The sequence below is a fragment of the Thecamonas trahens genome (genome assembly GCF_000142905.1).
Source record: "Thecamonas trahens ATCC 50062 unplaced genomic scaffold supercont1.15, whole genome shotgun sequence".
Classification (NCBI taxonomy): Eukaryota; order Apusomonadida; family Apusomonadidae; genus Thecamonas; species Thecamonas trahens.
In genome coordinates this window covers 402730-416040 of record NW_013657665.1, presented here as the reverse complement: position 1 = coordinate 416040, position 13311 = coordinate 402730, and the positions used below count along the sequence as shown (strand labels likewise).

At 65.2% G+C, this 13311-nt stretch overlaps 6 protein-coding genes across 6 annotated transcripts; 1 reads left to right on the top strand and 5 right to left on the bottom strand.

Moving 5' to 3' along the window:
* Nucleotides 1-58: 58 nt before the first annotated feature.
* AMSG_02596 (uncharacterized protein) lies at nt 59-1105 on the bottom strand (the record flags this gene model as incomplete). Its single annotated transcript, XM_013904049.1, has 1 exon — nt 59-1105. The coding sequence occupies exon 1, from the start codon at nt 770-772 to the stop codon at nt 59-61; it is 714 nt and encodes a 237-aa protein (XP_013759503.1). The 5' UTR covers nt 773-1105.
* A 431-nt stretch (nt 1106-1536) lies between these two features.
* Nucleotides 1537-2223, top strand: AMSG_02595 (uncharacterized protein; the record flags this gene model as incomplete). Its single annotated transcript, XM_013904048.1, has 1 exon — nt 1537-2223. One exon carries the CDS (start codon nt 1537-1539, stop codon nt 2176-2178), a length of 642 nt encoding a protein of 213 aa, XP_013759502.1. The 3' UTR covers nt 2179-2223.
* Nucleotides 2224-2233: 10 nt separating this feature from the next.
* Nucleotides 2234-3550, bottom strand: AMSG_02594 (uncharacterized protein; the record flags this gene model as incomplete). The annotated part of the gene is made up of 2 exons (XM_013904047.1): nt 2234-3477; nt 3544-3550. The coding sequence occupies 2 exons, from the start codon at nt 3548-3550 to the stop codon at nt 2234-2236; spliced, it is 1251 nt and encodes a 416-aa protein (XP_013759501.1).
* Nucleotides 3551-3678: 128 nt separating this feature from the next.
* AMSG_02593 (ATP synthase subunit beta, mitochondrial) lies at nt 3679-5780 on the bottom strand (the record flags this gene model as incomplete). Its single annotated transcript, XM_013904046.1, has 2 exons — nt 3679-5129; nt 5711-5780. 2 exons carry the CDS (start codon nt 5778-5780, stop codon nt 3679-3681), a joined length of 1521 nt encoding a protein of 506 aa, XP_013759500.1.
* A 279-nt stretch (nt 5781-6059) lies between these two features.
* On the bottom strand, nt 6060-10083 carry AMSG_02592 (TKL protein kinase; the record flags this gene model as incomplete). The annotated part of the gene is made up of 3 exons (XM_013904045.1): nt 9909-10083; nt 6624-9805; nt 6060-6582 (listed from the first exon to the last, which is right to left on the bottom strand). The coding sequence occupies exons 1-3, from the start codon at nt 9996-9998 to the stop codon at nt 6060-6062; spliced, it is 3795 nt and encodes a 1264-aa protein (XP_013759499.1). The 5' UTR covers nt 9999-10083.
* Nucleotides 10084-10465: 382 nt separating this feature from the next.
* AMSG_02591 (sulfate transporter) lies at nt 10466-12960 on the bottom strand. The gene is made up of 2 exons (XM_013904044.1): nt 12942-12960; nt 10466-12631 (listed from the first exon to the last, which is right to left on the bottom strand). The coding sequence occupies exon 2, from the start codon at nt 11861-11863 to the stop codon at nt 10523-10525; it is 1341 nt and encodes a 446-aa protein (XP_013759498.1). The 5' UTR covers nt 11864-12631; nt 12942-12960; the 3' UTR covers nt 10466-10522.
* Nucleotides 12961-13311: the final 351 nt, after the last annotated feature.

The window sequence follows — 13311 nt, the reverse complement described above, 5'->3', positions numbered from 1 at the left end:
TGGATTGCGTGGTCGTCGATCATCAGCGAGGCACGACATCGCGACGGCTCAAGGGCTCCTAGGGAAGCAGCTTCCGCCTCTTGATGGGACGTGCCTCGGCAGAGAGCGCGACGGGAAAGAGGGTACCCCCGGCTGCGTCGAGGATGGCAGCGATCTCAGTCGAGGTGCTGGTGGCCGCGCGGCGCTTCTTGGACGACGCCGCAGCGGCTTCAGCTGCCGCCGACTTGGCAAAGACGTACAGCATCGAGTCGACCGAGCGGAACTTGACGGCATTGGGATCCGTTGTCCGGTGGATGTAGCCGTGCTCGCGGAGCTGAAGGCTGGCCAACGGATGCTGGACAACAAGGTCGAGGCCGGCGGCGGCGGCGGCGCCCGGAGCGTTCCAGTGGATGTACGGCGCGAAGGTCTTGAGCGCGACGTGGACCTCGCCGCCAGGGGCGAGGACGCGCGCCGCCGAGGAAAAGAACTCGGAGAGGAGGAGGCGGTTGACATGGACTCGCTGCTGGCCCGAGTGCGGAAAGAAGAACACGATGCGATCAAAGAGCTCGCCCCGGAGCTCCTTCTTGCGGTGCAGCCTGCGACCATCGACGCCATGCAGCACGGACGCGCCGGCCTTTTCCAGCGCGCGAATGTTCGACTCAGCCTGCTTGTACTTATCGCGCACGTCCTCAGCGTAGTCGTACGACGTAGCCACCAGCCGCGATCCGTCGCCGCCGGCCAGCCGCACCATGGCCACAGCGAGCGAGAAGTCGCCGTCACCAACCAGCAGCATTTTGGAGATACCCGCGGCCTCGCCGTACACCGCCTCGGCCTTGCGCGAGATGACGGGAATCCCCCCCCACCAGCACCGCCCTTCTTCTTCTTTTTGCCACTCTTGCTCTGACTGGCCCCCGCCTCCGCCTTGACCCTCCGCCCATCGATCCCGTACCCGCCGGCCCCTTCACCGCCTGCACCGCCGCCGCCGCCGCTGCCCATCGCCCCGCGCCGGATCATCCTCCTCACCTCGGCCCTACCACCATTCCCGCCCTGCTCGCGCACACCGAGCTTCTTCTCCACCTTGCGCTTCCGCGCACGCGCACGCACTCGCTCACGCTTGCCCATTGCCCGCAAGAGAGGTGGTGCCCGTCTGCCTCCCTCCCCCCCTCCCCCCCCCCGCCCTCTGCCGCCATGCTGCCCGCCTGCTGACAAGGCGCAGGATGTCCCACCAACCCTCCCTCGCCTGGCGCTCCTCACCCGCCCGCCCCGCTAAAGACCCGGATCGGCTCGCGATGGACATGCTCCTGCCATCAGCCATCATTGACAGCACTCTCCATCCCCCCCCTCCCCCTCCCCCTCCCCCTCCCCCCCCCCCCCCCATCCATCGCCCCATCGCCCCATCGCCCCATCGCCCCATCGCCCCATCTCTCGCCCACATTGCCCTGACCCCCCCCCCGCCTCGCCACCCTCGCCCACCCCACCCCCACCCCCCGGACGCCACACCCCGCACACCCCACCCCACCTACCCCACACACTCAACTGCCAATAGCTAGCGCAAGGATGGGACTGGTCCACGAAATTGCCATGACGCCGCAGGTCCTTGCCGCCCTCCTCCTCGGCGGCCTGGTCTGGCTTGTTGTCCGTGCCTGGGTCCGCTCGCAGACCGACTCGCTGGCAGCTGACGGCGGGAGCGGCGAGGCGCGGAGCAACAAGAAGCTGTTTCTGGCCGCCGAGGTGAGCAAGCACGCAAGCCCCGAGGATTTGTGGATGATTGTTCACGGCAAGGTCTACGACGTGACGCCGTACGTCGATACCCACGAGGGCGGCGACGCCATCCTCAACAACGCCGGCGGCGACAACACCGACGGCTTCCACGGCCCGCAGCACCCGTCCAAGGCCCACGAGATGCTCAAGGAGTACTACATTGGCGAGTGCCTCGACGCCGATGCCGACGGCAAGGCCAAGGCCGCCGTCTCCATCTCCAACGCCCAGCTCGCTGCCCACGGCAACGACGACGACGCCTGGATCGCTGTCAACGGCTTTGTCTTTGACGTCACCGGCTACATGCCCAACCACCCCGGCGGCGCCGCCGCACTCGCCGCCTGGGCCGGCTCCGACGCCACCGACGCTTTCTACGGCGACCAGCACCCGGTCGACGCCGTCATCGAGCTCAAGAAGCACTTTATCGGCGTCCTCGCGTAGCCCTGCAGCGGTACGGTTGTTCAAAGTGAACCACACAGCACATACGTTGCCGTCGCTACAGCTCGTCGCGGCTCGTATTTTCCGACTCACGGTCGATGAGAGGGTGCGCAGCAACGACTCGTGGCGCTAGACAAGCCGCAATGCTGGCCGCGTCCTCGGCGAGCCCCGCGCTTGCCGCCAACTCGGCGATGGCGTCGGCGGCAACCGCTACCGCAGACGCCCGGCACTGCACGTCGCGCAGCCCGCCGTCGACGCAGCTCGGCGGGAGGAGCTCGGTCGGCGTTGTCCGGAGCAGCGGCGAGGCCGCGAGGATGCTGGCCGCCGCCGGCGCCACGCACGGCGCCGCCAGCGCCGCCCATGTGTGGTTGTACACATCAAAGCCAAAGGTGATGTGGACCGACGGCCCGTCAGCAGTCGCCTCGGCGTCGTGCGGAAAGCCGCGCGGGAGGAAGAGCACATCCCCAGGCGCAAGCGTAAAGCTCCCGATAACCTCCAGACTCTCAAACGCAGGCCGCGCCTTGTCGCCCGGCAGCGGCAGCGCCACCTGCGGCTGGTACACCCGCCACGTCTTGGCGCCGGCAATGTGGACCACCAGCACGTCCATGACGTCAAAGTGAGTCTCAAAGCCCGGCGAGCCTGCAGGGCTCCAGTACAGGTTGGCGCCCTCATACGCCCCGCCGTCGTAGCTCCCGTCGCGCAGCGTGGCCGCGATCCGCGCCGCAGTCTCGGCCAGCGCCACGCGCGGCCGCCCGCCGCCCGCCCCGCTCACACCCAGCTCACACACCGGCCCGTACCGCGCAGCTAACTTGTGGATGCGGTTAAAGACAAGCGAGAAGCCGGCATCGACCGCAGCACGCAGAGCGCCGGCCGGCGGCACAACGCTGGGATCCGCCACAAACGCCTCCACCGGCGCCATGGCCGACCACGGCTCGCCGCTCTCCTTGTCGATCACTCGCTTCACCAGCGCCACGTCGTCGCCGTACACCAGCGGGCCGCCTGCTAGACTTGCGTTGCGCGACGTCGAGCAGTTGGCCGCCAACGCTGCCATCACCTCGTCCACCGTCACCGTCAACCCGCTCGCGCTGCCCTCGCCGGCCTCGCCCTCGCCGCCCGTCCCGATCCGCACCGCCCGCCGCGCCACCACCGGCTGCGGCAGCTCTGGGTACAGCGACCGATGAGCTGCCACCGACCGGGCCACGGCCTCGACCCACTCGAGCCCCGCAGCGCCTTCGGCTTCCGCTGCCGCAACTGCCACTCCTGCGCCCACCACCGCCAATGCCACGCCCACCACGCCCAGCACTACCACCAGGCTGGGCCACAACCCCTCGCTGCCTTGACTGCCGCCTCGACTCCAGAGCCTGCAACCGCCCATGCTAGGCGACAAGTTGCTCCAGGTCCAAGGCCAGGCCTGGCTGCGCCAGAGCCACACCGCGACCACCACACCACCACCAACTTGGTCGTCTCCGGGTTTAACACATGGTGCTGGGGGAAAGAGGAAACTTAGGCCTTGACGTTGGCAGCCATCTTGCGGGCGTTCTCCTTGACCTCGTCGATGTCGCCGACCATGTAGAAGGCGTTGTTGGGGAGGTCATCAAGCTCGCCAGAGAGGATCTCCTTGAACGACTCGATGGTCTTGGCAAGCTCGACGCGGCGGCCGGGCATGTTGGTGAACGGCTCGGCGACCTGGAACGGCTGCGAGAGGAAGCGCTCGATCTTACGGGCGCGCGAGACCACAAGCTTGTCCTCCTCCGAGAGCTCGTCCATGCCGAGAATGGCAATGATGTCCTGGAGCGACTTGTAGTCCTGGAGAACCTTCTGGACGGCACGCGAGACGTTGTAGTGCTCCTGGCCGACAATGCGCGGGTCGAGCATACGCGACGACGAGTCAAGCGGGTCCACAGCGGGGTAGATGCCCAGCTCGGCAATGTTACGCGAGAGCACGGTCTTGGCGTCAAGATGCGCAAAGGTGGTGGCGGGGGCCGGATCGGTAAGATCATCAGCCGGCACGTAAATGGCCTGCACCGAGGTAATCGAACCCTGGCGGGTGGTGGTAATGCGCTCCTGCATGGCACCCATGTCCGTCGCGAGCGTCGGCTGGTAACCGACAGCAGACGGAATGCGGCCGAGAAGGGCAGACACCTCCGAACCGGCCTGGGTGAACCGGAAAATGTTGTCCACAAAGAGGAGGACATCCTGGCCCTCGTCACGGAACGACTCGGCGACCGTGAGCCCGGTGAGAGCAACACGGGCACGCGCCCCAGGCGGCTCGTTCATCTGACCGTAGACCAGAGCGGCCTTCGAGTCGTCAGTGTCGAGCTGGATGACGCCAGACTCGATCATCTCGTGGTAGAGGTCGTTGCCCTCACGCGAGCGCTCGCCGACACCGGCGAAGACCGAGAAACCACCGTGGCCCTGGGCCACGTTGTTGATCAGCTCCATGATGAGCACGGTCTTACCGACACCGGCACCACCGAAGAGGCCAATCTTACCACCCTTGGCGTACGGCGCAAGGAGGTCGACAACCTTGATCCCCGTCTCGAGAATCTCGGCCTTGGTCGACTGCTCCACGTATGCCGGCGGCTCGCAGTGAATCGGCATCACCTTGTCCGACTTGATCGGGCCACGCTCGTCAATCGGCTCGCCGATGACGTTCATGATCCGGCCGAGCGTGCCAGAGCCCACAGGCACCTGGATCGGCGCACCGGTGTCGAGAACACGCGCGTTACGCGTGAGACCCTCGGTGGCGTCCATGGCAATCGTCCGCACGGTGTTCTCACCCAGATGCTGGGCAACCTCGAGCACAAGACGGATGTCGTGGTCCTGAACCTCAAGCGCGTTGAGGATAGCCGGCAGCTCGCCGTCCTCAAACTTGACGTCGACGACGGCACCAATGACCTGCGTCACCGTACCGAGCGATCCGGTGTCCGCAGCCTTGGCGGCCATCCCGCGGGCTGTCCTCCGTGCCACAGTTTGGCCTTCCCCTGTGAGTCTCGTCTGCCCCCGCCTCCGCCGCCCGGCCCCGGCCCGGCCCGCCACACGCGCGCGACCGATCAAACAACCATCCACAGCCGCTGGGCGACGCTTCCACACGCTCCCACCCAGACCCGTTGCTTCGCCTCGCAGCGCTCACACTCGCCATGCAGAGGGGCACAAGCGTGCGCAACACAGCTACCAGTCCGGGACGGCCATGGAAAGCCCTTCGCGACAGCAACAACCGCTGCAAGACCCTTCCCGACGCCCCTTGGCGACGGTCCAAATTTTTTCGCTGCGATGTTTTTGGCCGCCAGCCAGCACGACCCGCGGCCATACTGGGCAAGCACCACAGTCACAGCCCTGCCGCCAGAGGACAACATGCAGCTGCTGCTCTCCATTTTCCTCTCTGCTGTTGGGCCCCAGGGGGGGATTTCCTGCTCTGCAAGGGCCGCGCCCTTGTGCGAGTCACAGCCAAACCCTAAAGACCCAAAACCCGCAGCGCGGCGCCCCAGGCCACACACAGCCTCGCTACCTCCCAAGACCTCCCCACCAGACGTACCAAACAGCGGCAGGGCCGCCGAGCCCATCTTCACAGCGTTCGCGCGCAGCGCTCCACCCAGAGCAAACATCTGTAGCCGGAACAAGCAAGGAGAGAGTGTGAGTGGGAGGGGGGAAAGGGTGCGAGGGGAAGGCCAACTATTGGCCTGGGATTGACGCGGCAGCCGTTTCGTACGTTGGTTTGGGGAAGAGAAATGGTGACTTTTACCGCTCCTCCCGCTCTGCGCTCACGTCACCCGGCGATGTTTTTGCAGGCCTCAATCAAAATTCTCAATTGGCGGCTGCTCGACTTTTGTTCTTCTCCCCTCGCGACACTTGCCATTGCGAGAGCAACACTGTTGCGATTCATACTACGAGGTATACTCGATGCCGGTGACCTTGAAAAACACGCCGCCGCAGCCTGAGGCATCGAGAACGGCGCGGAACCGCTTGCGCGCCCGCCCGCGTGAGTATCCGTAGAGCGCAAAGCGCTCAAAGCGGAGCCAGGTCGCTGCTGAACGCCGCGACACGCACCGCTCCGTCCACTTGCGCACAAACGATGCGACAATGAACGAGTTGTCCAGCGCAGTGTAGAGCCACGCGATGGCCGCCTCGACCGCAGGCGCCTCGCCCTCAAACACCACCACTGATGGAGAGGTCGAGACCACAAAGCCCGTCAGCAAATGCTTGCGCGCAGACTCGAGCGCCTTGGGCGCCACAACCTTAAAGTTGGCTTTGGGAAAGGTGAGCCACTCGCGCTGCTGCGCGTGGGCAAGCAGCGAGCTCGATGATGGCGTCGACGGCGACGGCGACACTTGTCGTTCGAGGCTATTGCCGCTCGCGGCTCCTATCGCCCCGCCTCCAGCTCCGGCTTCGGCTCCGGCTCCGGCCCCGCTCCAACTCCAGCTCCCGCGCCCGCTCCCATCCGCGGCGACGTCATCCGCGGCCAGCCGCGCCAGCCAAACGCAAACGCGTCCGTCGCCGCATCGCCAGCAATGGCGTCCATGCTCGTCGACCGCCGTACCAGTGCCGGCGAGACCAGCAGCGAGCTCGGACGCCCGCGCGGCGGCACAACCACGGCGGGCTGTCGACTGCCCATGTTTCGACTCTTGCTCGCCTTGCCACTGTCCTTGCCCTTGCCCTTGCCCTTGCCCTTGCCCTTGCCCTTGCCCGCGCTCTTGCCGCCATCGCTCGCACTCGCGCGCATCCGCTTGGTCGCCGAGTGCTCGAGGAACCGCAGCACGTTGGCCGTCACCCACTCGACTGCCCGGGAGACGCACAGCTCGCCGGGCTGCGTCACCGAGTCGAGGAAGCTCTGCATCTGAGCCATGATCGAGGCCTGTCCGCTCCGCGACAACGCACTCGACCGGATGGTTACGTTCGGCTGGACAAGGAACGGGTAGCCGGCAACCAGCGAGGCTTCCAGCTCGATTCGTGCCTGCTCGGGAGCGAGCGGCTCGTCGCCAGCTCCGCACTCGTCGCCGCATGCCTCGCCCGAGTCGCCCTCGTCTGCCACCGGCAATGCCGGCGCTGGGATGTCGACCTCGAAGAAAATCGAGAACTGGACCTCGCGCAGCTTTGCCGCAGGGTCGCCCACATCGACGGCAGCCTCGTACTGCTCGACGTACTCACACATGTGCGCTGCCATCTCAAACTCGCCGTCGCGGCAGTACATGGCCTTCAGGAACTCGATCTCTTGAAGCCGCAGCCGCGACGCATGCGGCTCAAAGCCCTCAAACAGCCGCGCCCGCATGCTGCGCAACTCGCCCGACGCCACAGCCTGCTCCAACAGAAACTCGCGCTGCAACTGGTGCAAAATGAGGTCGCCGGAGCCGTCGACAACCACGAGCGCCTTGGCCACAAACGCGTCAACGACAATCTTCACGTCGGACCGGGTCAGCGGCTCGGGGAGAACCGACCACATCGCCTCCAGCGCCGCGAGCGTAATCGGCATCGTCGCCGGGAAAACCGCAAGGTCCAGGTAGCGGTACCGCAGCGGGCCGAGGGCAAGGACCGCAACGTGGATGGCCGATCCAGCACCGGCGCCCAGGTCCCGGAGCTGGCGCGCAACCTCGGCCCACTCAGACTCGTGGGCGCAGTGCCGGAGCAGGCCACCAAGCATCGCCAGCGAGAGCGGCAACCGACCGCAGAGCTGTGCAATGGCCCGTGCCGGACGCGGAAGTGCCTCCACTCCGCGCCGCGACGCCTTGGCCAGCACCGCCAGCGACGCCTCTGCCTCTAGGCCCTCGAGCACAAACTCGTCCCAGCCAGGCAGTCGCGCCGCAAGGCCCGTGCTCCGGGTGTTGGCCACCACAAACGAGCCCGAGCCCGCCGCCACGTCAAGGAACGGCAGCAAGTGCGAGGCAGAGACAACGTCCTCAAACACTAGCAGCGCTTGCTTACCGGCTTCGTTGAACAGCTCGCGAAGCTCTTCGCGGAGCGCCCGGACAGAGAGCAGCGGATCACTCGGGATAGCAGCCTCGGACGATGAGCCGGCTCGGACAAGCGGCGGCGGCCCGCCGCCCGACCACCCGCTGTTGTCCGACCCGTCGTCATCGCTCTCGCTCGAGCCGAGCATCTCCTGCCGGAGCTTGGCGAGGAGCTGAGGAATGCGCGGCGCAGGGCCCAGCGTGATCCAGTGCGATCCGCCCGGAAAGGCAAGCCGGATCGTCTCGTCGCGCGCAAGCGCAGCCGCAAGTACAGACTTGCCGCGCCCGGCCGGGCCGACAACAAACACCCCGCCCGGTGCGTTGCTCGCAGCCCATGAGCCTGTCGAAAGAACCGATGCCGTTGGCGACTCAGCCTCGGACGACCACGACGACGAGCCCGGACTGGTAAACTCGCTGCCGCTTTCAGAGCCCAGCGGCGTCCAAGCCGCCATCGGCGACGGCAGTGGCGCACGGCTCTCGCCGCTCAGCAGCGGGCGCCGGGCGCGCAAGACCAGCTGCCGCAGCGCATCAAGGTCGCGCTCGACAGGCACAAATGCAGGCGGCAGTGCAGGCACAGACGGCCACACAGGCCCGTACACCAGCTTGCTCTTCAAATCCTCTAGCACCGCCACAATCGACGTAAAGTCCGGCCGGTCGTCGGGATTCGGCGCGAGCGTAGCCTCTAGCAAGTCGGAAAGCATCAGCGAGAGCGTCGAGTGCGGTACCGTCGCCTCGAGCGAAGGGCGCGCGTAGACATTGACCCATCGCTCACGGTCAAAGGCACGCTGCCGAGTCAACACCTCGTACATAATGACGCCAAACGAAAAGACATCAGAGGCCCGTGACGCCGTCACGCCACCCAGTAGCTGCTCCGGTGACATGTACTTGTGAGTCCCGCCGCGCCGCGCACGCTCGTCCTGGAGCTTGGAGACAAGGACCGAGAGGCCAAAGTCGGCGACTTTGACCACCGACGCCGAGTGGTCGAGCAAGATGTTGCCCGGCTTGAGGTCGCGGTGCACGATCTCCTTGCGGAGGTGCAGGTACTCACACCCGCGCGCAATCTGCGCCAGAATCGACACCTTTTTCGCGTCGCCAATCAGCTCGTCCGAGTTGAACAAGAGCGTCGCCAAATCGCCCTCCTTCAAGTACTCGGTCACAATGCATAGGTGTCGCGGCTCGGTGCAGCACCCCAGCAACTGCAGGCAGTTGGGGTGGTTGACCGTCGACAGCGAATGTGCTTCCGCCAAAAACGATGCCCGGTGCTCGGGCGCAATCGAGTCTTCGCCCCACACAACAAGTCCTGTCCGCCCGCCGCCATTGCCAACGCCATCCGACTCTCCGGCAGCCGCCACCGGCAACCCGGGCTCTGTCTCAGTAACAGTAGCCCTGTCTCCGCGGACATGATTGTCGCCTCCCGTCTCGCCGCCACCCACATGCCGAAAACCGCCGCCACCGCCGCCGCCGCCGCCGCCGCCCCACGTCCCAGCCGTAAGCGTCCCGGCGCCACCTAACGACGCTGTCATTCCGTCACCGAACGCCGGTCGCGAAACCGAGCCCGTCGGTGTTGTCATCATCGGCGTTGGCCCATGCGGCGAGCTCGTCTTGAGCTTCTTGATCGCCACAGGCGTCCCGCCCCACATCCCAGCGTAGACGTCGCCAAAGCCCCCGGTGCCAACCTTGCGGATGATCTGTACCGAGCACACATCCACAGCACCGTGAGTCTACGCACCATCAACTGGTCCAAGTTACTCTCGCCCCTCGCCCCGCCCTGCCAAGCCAAGATCAACGTACTCGGAGGTCCTTCCACGCAATCTCGTCAAAGGCGTGGCCGTCGGCAAGCCTTCCCTGCCCGCTCGCCATGCCCGTTCGGGTAGCGCCCATAGGCAAAGCTGCTCCGTTGGTAGCAGCCACCGCTGTTCCGTCTCCCACACCAGCCGGTTTGTCTGCATCTACCTCTCCCGTCGTTGCCGTCCTCGTCGTGCCAGACAACGGGTACGCCGCCGTGGCGACCGCTGCCCCGCTCGCGGCGGCTCTCCCGACTCTGCCTCGGTCTCCACCGCCGCCTCCGCCTCCCTCGTCTCCAACTACCGACACTGTGTCTGAAAACGTCACGTTCATCCAAACCTGCCCCACGGCTCAAGTAGCCTCGGTCTGGCGTCGTGTGTGCTCTGCTTGGTGTCAAGACTAGGGCTCCTCGTAACCGCCCTCCCCCTCCCCCCACGGGGGGGGGGGGGGGGGCGAGCTGAGCCAAACTCATGCTCCCTTTGGGCTCGCCAACCATCAAGCCGCAATGATATCGGGGGAAGGGGATGGGGTGCATCTCGACTTGCAGGACTGGCACACAAGACGAGACGACACTATCTTTGATTAAGTACGCCAACAGTTGCATGGTGTCTGCGCAAGCGCTAAACGGTCGGTGAGGCCGACGATGACAAGTAGCTTGACGACGACGAAATGCCGCTGCTTGGCGCCGAAGAGGGTGCTGAGCGGTGGTGGCCCGAGATGGCCGTTGATGGCTCGGCGTGCGTCGACGGAGCGGTGGTGGTCGGCTCACTGTCGGATGAGAGCGAGACAACGCTAGGGATGGGGCTCCAGCCGACCGAGCCGTAGCCCGGCCAGATGGCAGCCGTGGTGGACGATCCGTTCGAGTCCGAGTCTGTGGCGTCAGGGACGATGGGACCGACTTCCATGGCGTAGAGGCAGGCGTCGTGAACGTCGATGAACATGTCTTCGATGGGCACCGTCTTTTCGGCGGCAAAGAGCGAGCGGAGCCGCTTGCGCGGGTGGGCAAAGAGGAGCCGGATGTGGCGGTCGGTTAGGTCGGCGTGGATGCGAGAGAGGTCGCGCGCCGACGAGATGTCGATGTCGGAAAAGGTCGAAATGTCGAGGACAATGGCGGCCAGGCCCGGGGTGGAGCGGACGACGCCCTCGATCGTGTCCTCCAAAAAGGCGACGTTGGCATAGAAGAGCTCGGCACCAAAGTGGACGATCTTAATGCGCGGCCACTCGACGACCTGGTCGCCATACTGCGCCACTGAGCCGTAGAGCCTGGTGCCTGGAAACCGGCCCATCACCGCCGTGTACGGCCGCATTTGCTTGTACAGCACAATGAGAAGCGAGAAGACCATGCCGAGGATGAGGCCTTCGGTGACGCCGACAACCAGAACGGCGGTGAACACAAAGGCCCAGACCAAGCCGTCGGCCCGCTTGATCCGGTACAGTGCCGGGAGCTCGCGGACCTGGAGAAGGAGCCGCTTGAGCGCTACCAGAATGACGGCGGCAAGGACGGCTTGAGGCGTGGCCTCAAACGGCCCGGTTAGGACGGCGACAATGATAGCCACTAGCGTCGACGAGAACAGGATGTTGATCGGCGACTTGACGCCCGACTCGGCCGAGACAACCGAGCGTGAGAGTGAGCCGCACGACGGATACGAGAGTAGAAACGAGCCAAACACGTTGGCGATGCCCATGGCGAGTAGCTCCTGGTTGGGCCGGACGCTCAATTCAAGCTGCTTCTCAAAAGTCTTGCCGATGGCAATAGAGACGGCAAACCCAATGACAGCAAGAATGATCGAGTTGGCCAACGCAGCACCGACCATGTCCGAGCCGAGGCTTGGGACCGTGAGCGACGGCAAGCCGCCCGGAATCGAGCCAACCACGTTCACGTCCCACCGCGTGTCTATGCTCAGCGCCTTGGAGAAGACAAGCGCGAGAACAAGGAGCACAAACTCGGACGGGATCGCCATCGGAAGCCGGGCCTTGAACCTGGTGTTGAGATACCGAATGCCAAAGAGGAGGAGGACCGCGACGACAGCAATGACAATCGCGGCCACATTGGCCTCGTCAAGATGAGAGAGAAGCCAGTATATGGTCCGGAACGGCTCAAAAAGCCGTCAATTTGCGGCGGGCGAAGGCCAAACACGTGCTTCAGCTGCGACGTGGCAATAAGAATGGCCGATGCGGTGGTGAAGCCCGAGATGAGGACCGGCGAGAGAAAGACGGTGACAAAGCCCATCCGCAGCGTCGACATGGCGCAGAGTACCAGGCCGGTGAAAACGACAGCAGCATGGTCGCCTCGATGTACCGCTGCGACGCATCCGTTCCGCCGTCCTCACCCGAAACTGCAGACGCGGCCTCGGCCACAAGCAGCGAGAGTAGCGCAAACGGGCCTATGCACAGGTTCGGCACCGTGCCAAAGATCCCGTACATGAGCGCCGGAAAGATGGCGGTGTACAGCCCGTACTGCGGTGGGAGGCCCGCCAGCAGCGCGTAAGCCATGGCCTGCGGCACAAGAATGATGCCAATGGTTAGGCCGGCCACAATGTCACTACCCAGCTGACTGCGGCCGTAGCGGCGAAGCCATCCGAGCGGGAACACCTGGCTCGCCGCCGTCGCCACCATCCGCGACGTTGGCCCATAGGGAATGCCGTACACCTTGTGCAACACCCGGGCCGGGAGCGATGCCTTTTGCGACTCGATAGACGACGAGTGAGATCCCGAGAGGGGATATGGATCTGTTACCCACGCACCCCAAAGCCACCCATCATCGCCACCCATCAGCATCAGCGTCGGCACGTCGAACGTCAACGAGCGTCCAGCCAGCAGCCAGCAGCAGCAACAGCCCCGTGACCAAGCACGCAGCACACACACCAACGACCTCTTCTACATGAGTCATCGCCCCCCTCCCCCCTCCCCCCTCACTCCCTCCTCCCCTCCCCTCCCCTCCCCCCCTTCCCTCACACACACCCCTCCGTCTTCTCTTGCAGTGACGACACCATGACCCCCAACCCCCCCCCAACCCAACCCACCCTCAACCCAACATACCGACATTGGACGGCTCCCACAGCTTGCGCAGCGGCTCCTTCCGCAAGCGAGCCTTGTTCTTCTGCATCATCGCCACCTGGTGCTTCTCCTCCAAACAACAGGTCGACGAGTATTACCCATACCGTTGCCCACCGAGCCTGTCGCGTCCACAACTGCACACTCTCAAGCGATCCTCCGCCTGCCCTGCCCTGTCCCACACCCAGCACCCAAGACCTTGCAGAGGATGCGATCTCGCCACGATGGCCCGTTTGGAGAGGTATCAAGCGTCTCTCCTGGGCAAATCCAGGTCCATAACCCGGCGCTAGGCCGACGCAGGTAATCCACAGTGCACAAGTCCCCAGCCGCCGGCCAGCTTCCGCCCCCCCCCCCC

Excerpts from the sequence above, each read along its gene's own strand:
- AMSG_02591 (XM_013904044.1), bottom strand. The coding sequence starts at position 11,863 with ATGGCGATCCCGTCCGAGTTTGTGCTCCTTGTTCTCGCGCTTGTCTTC.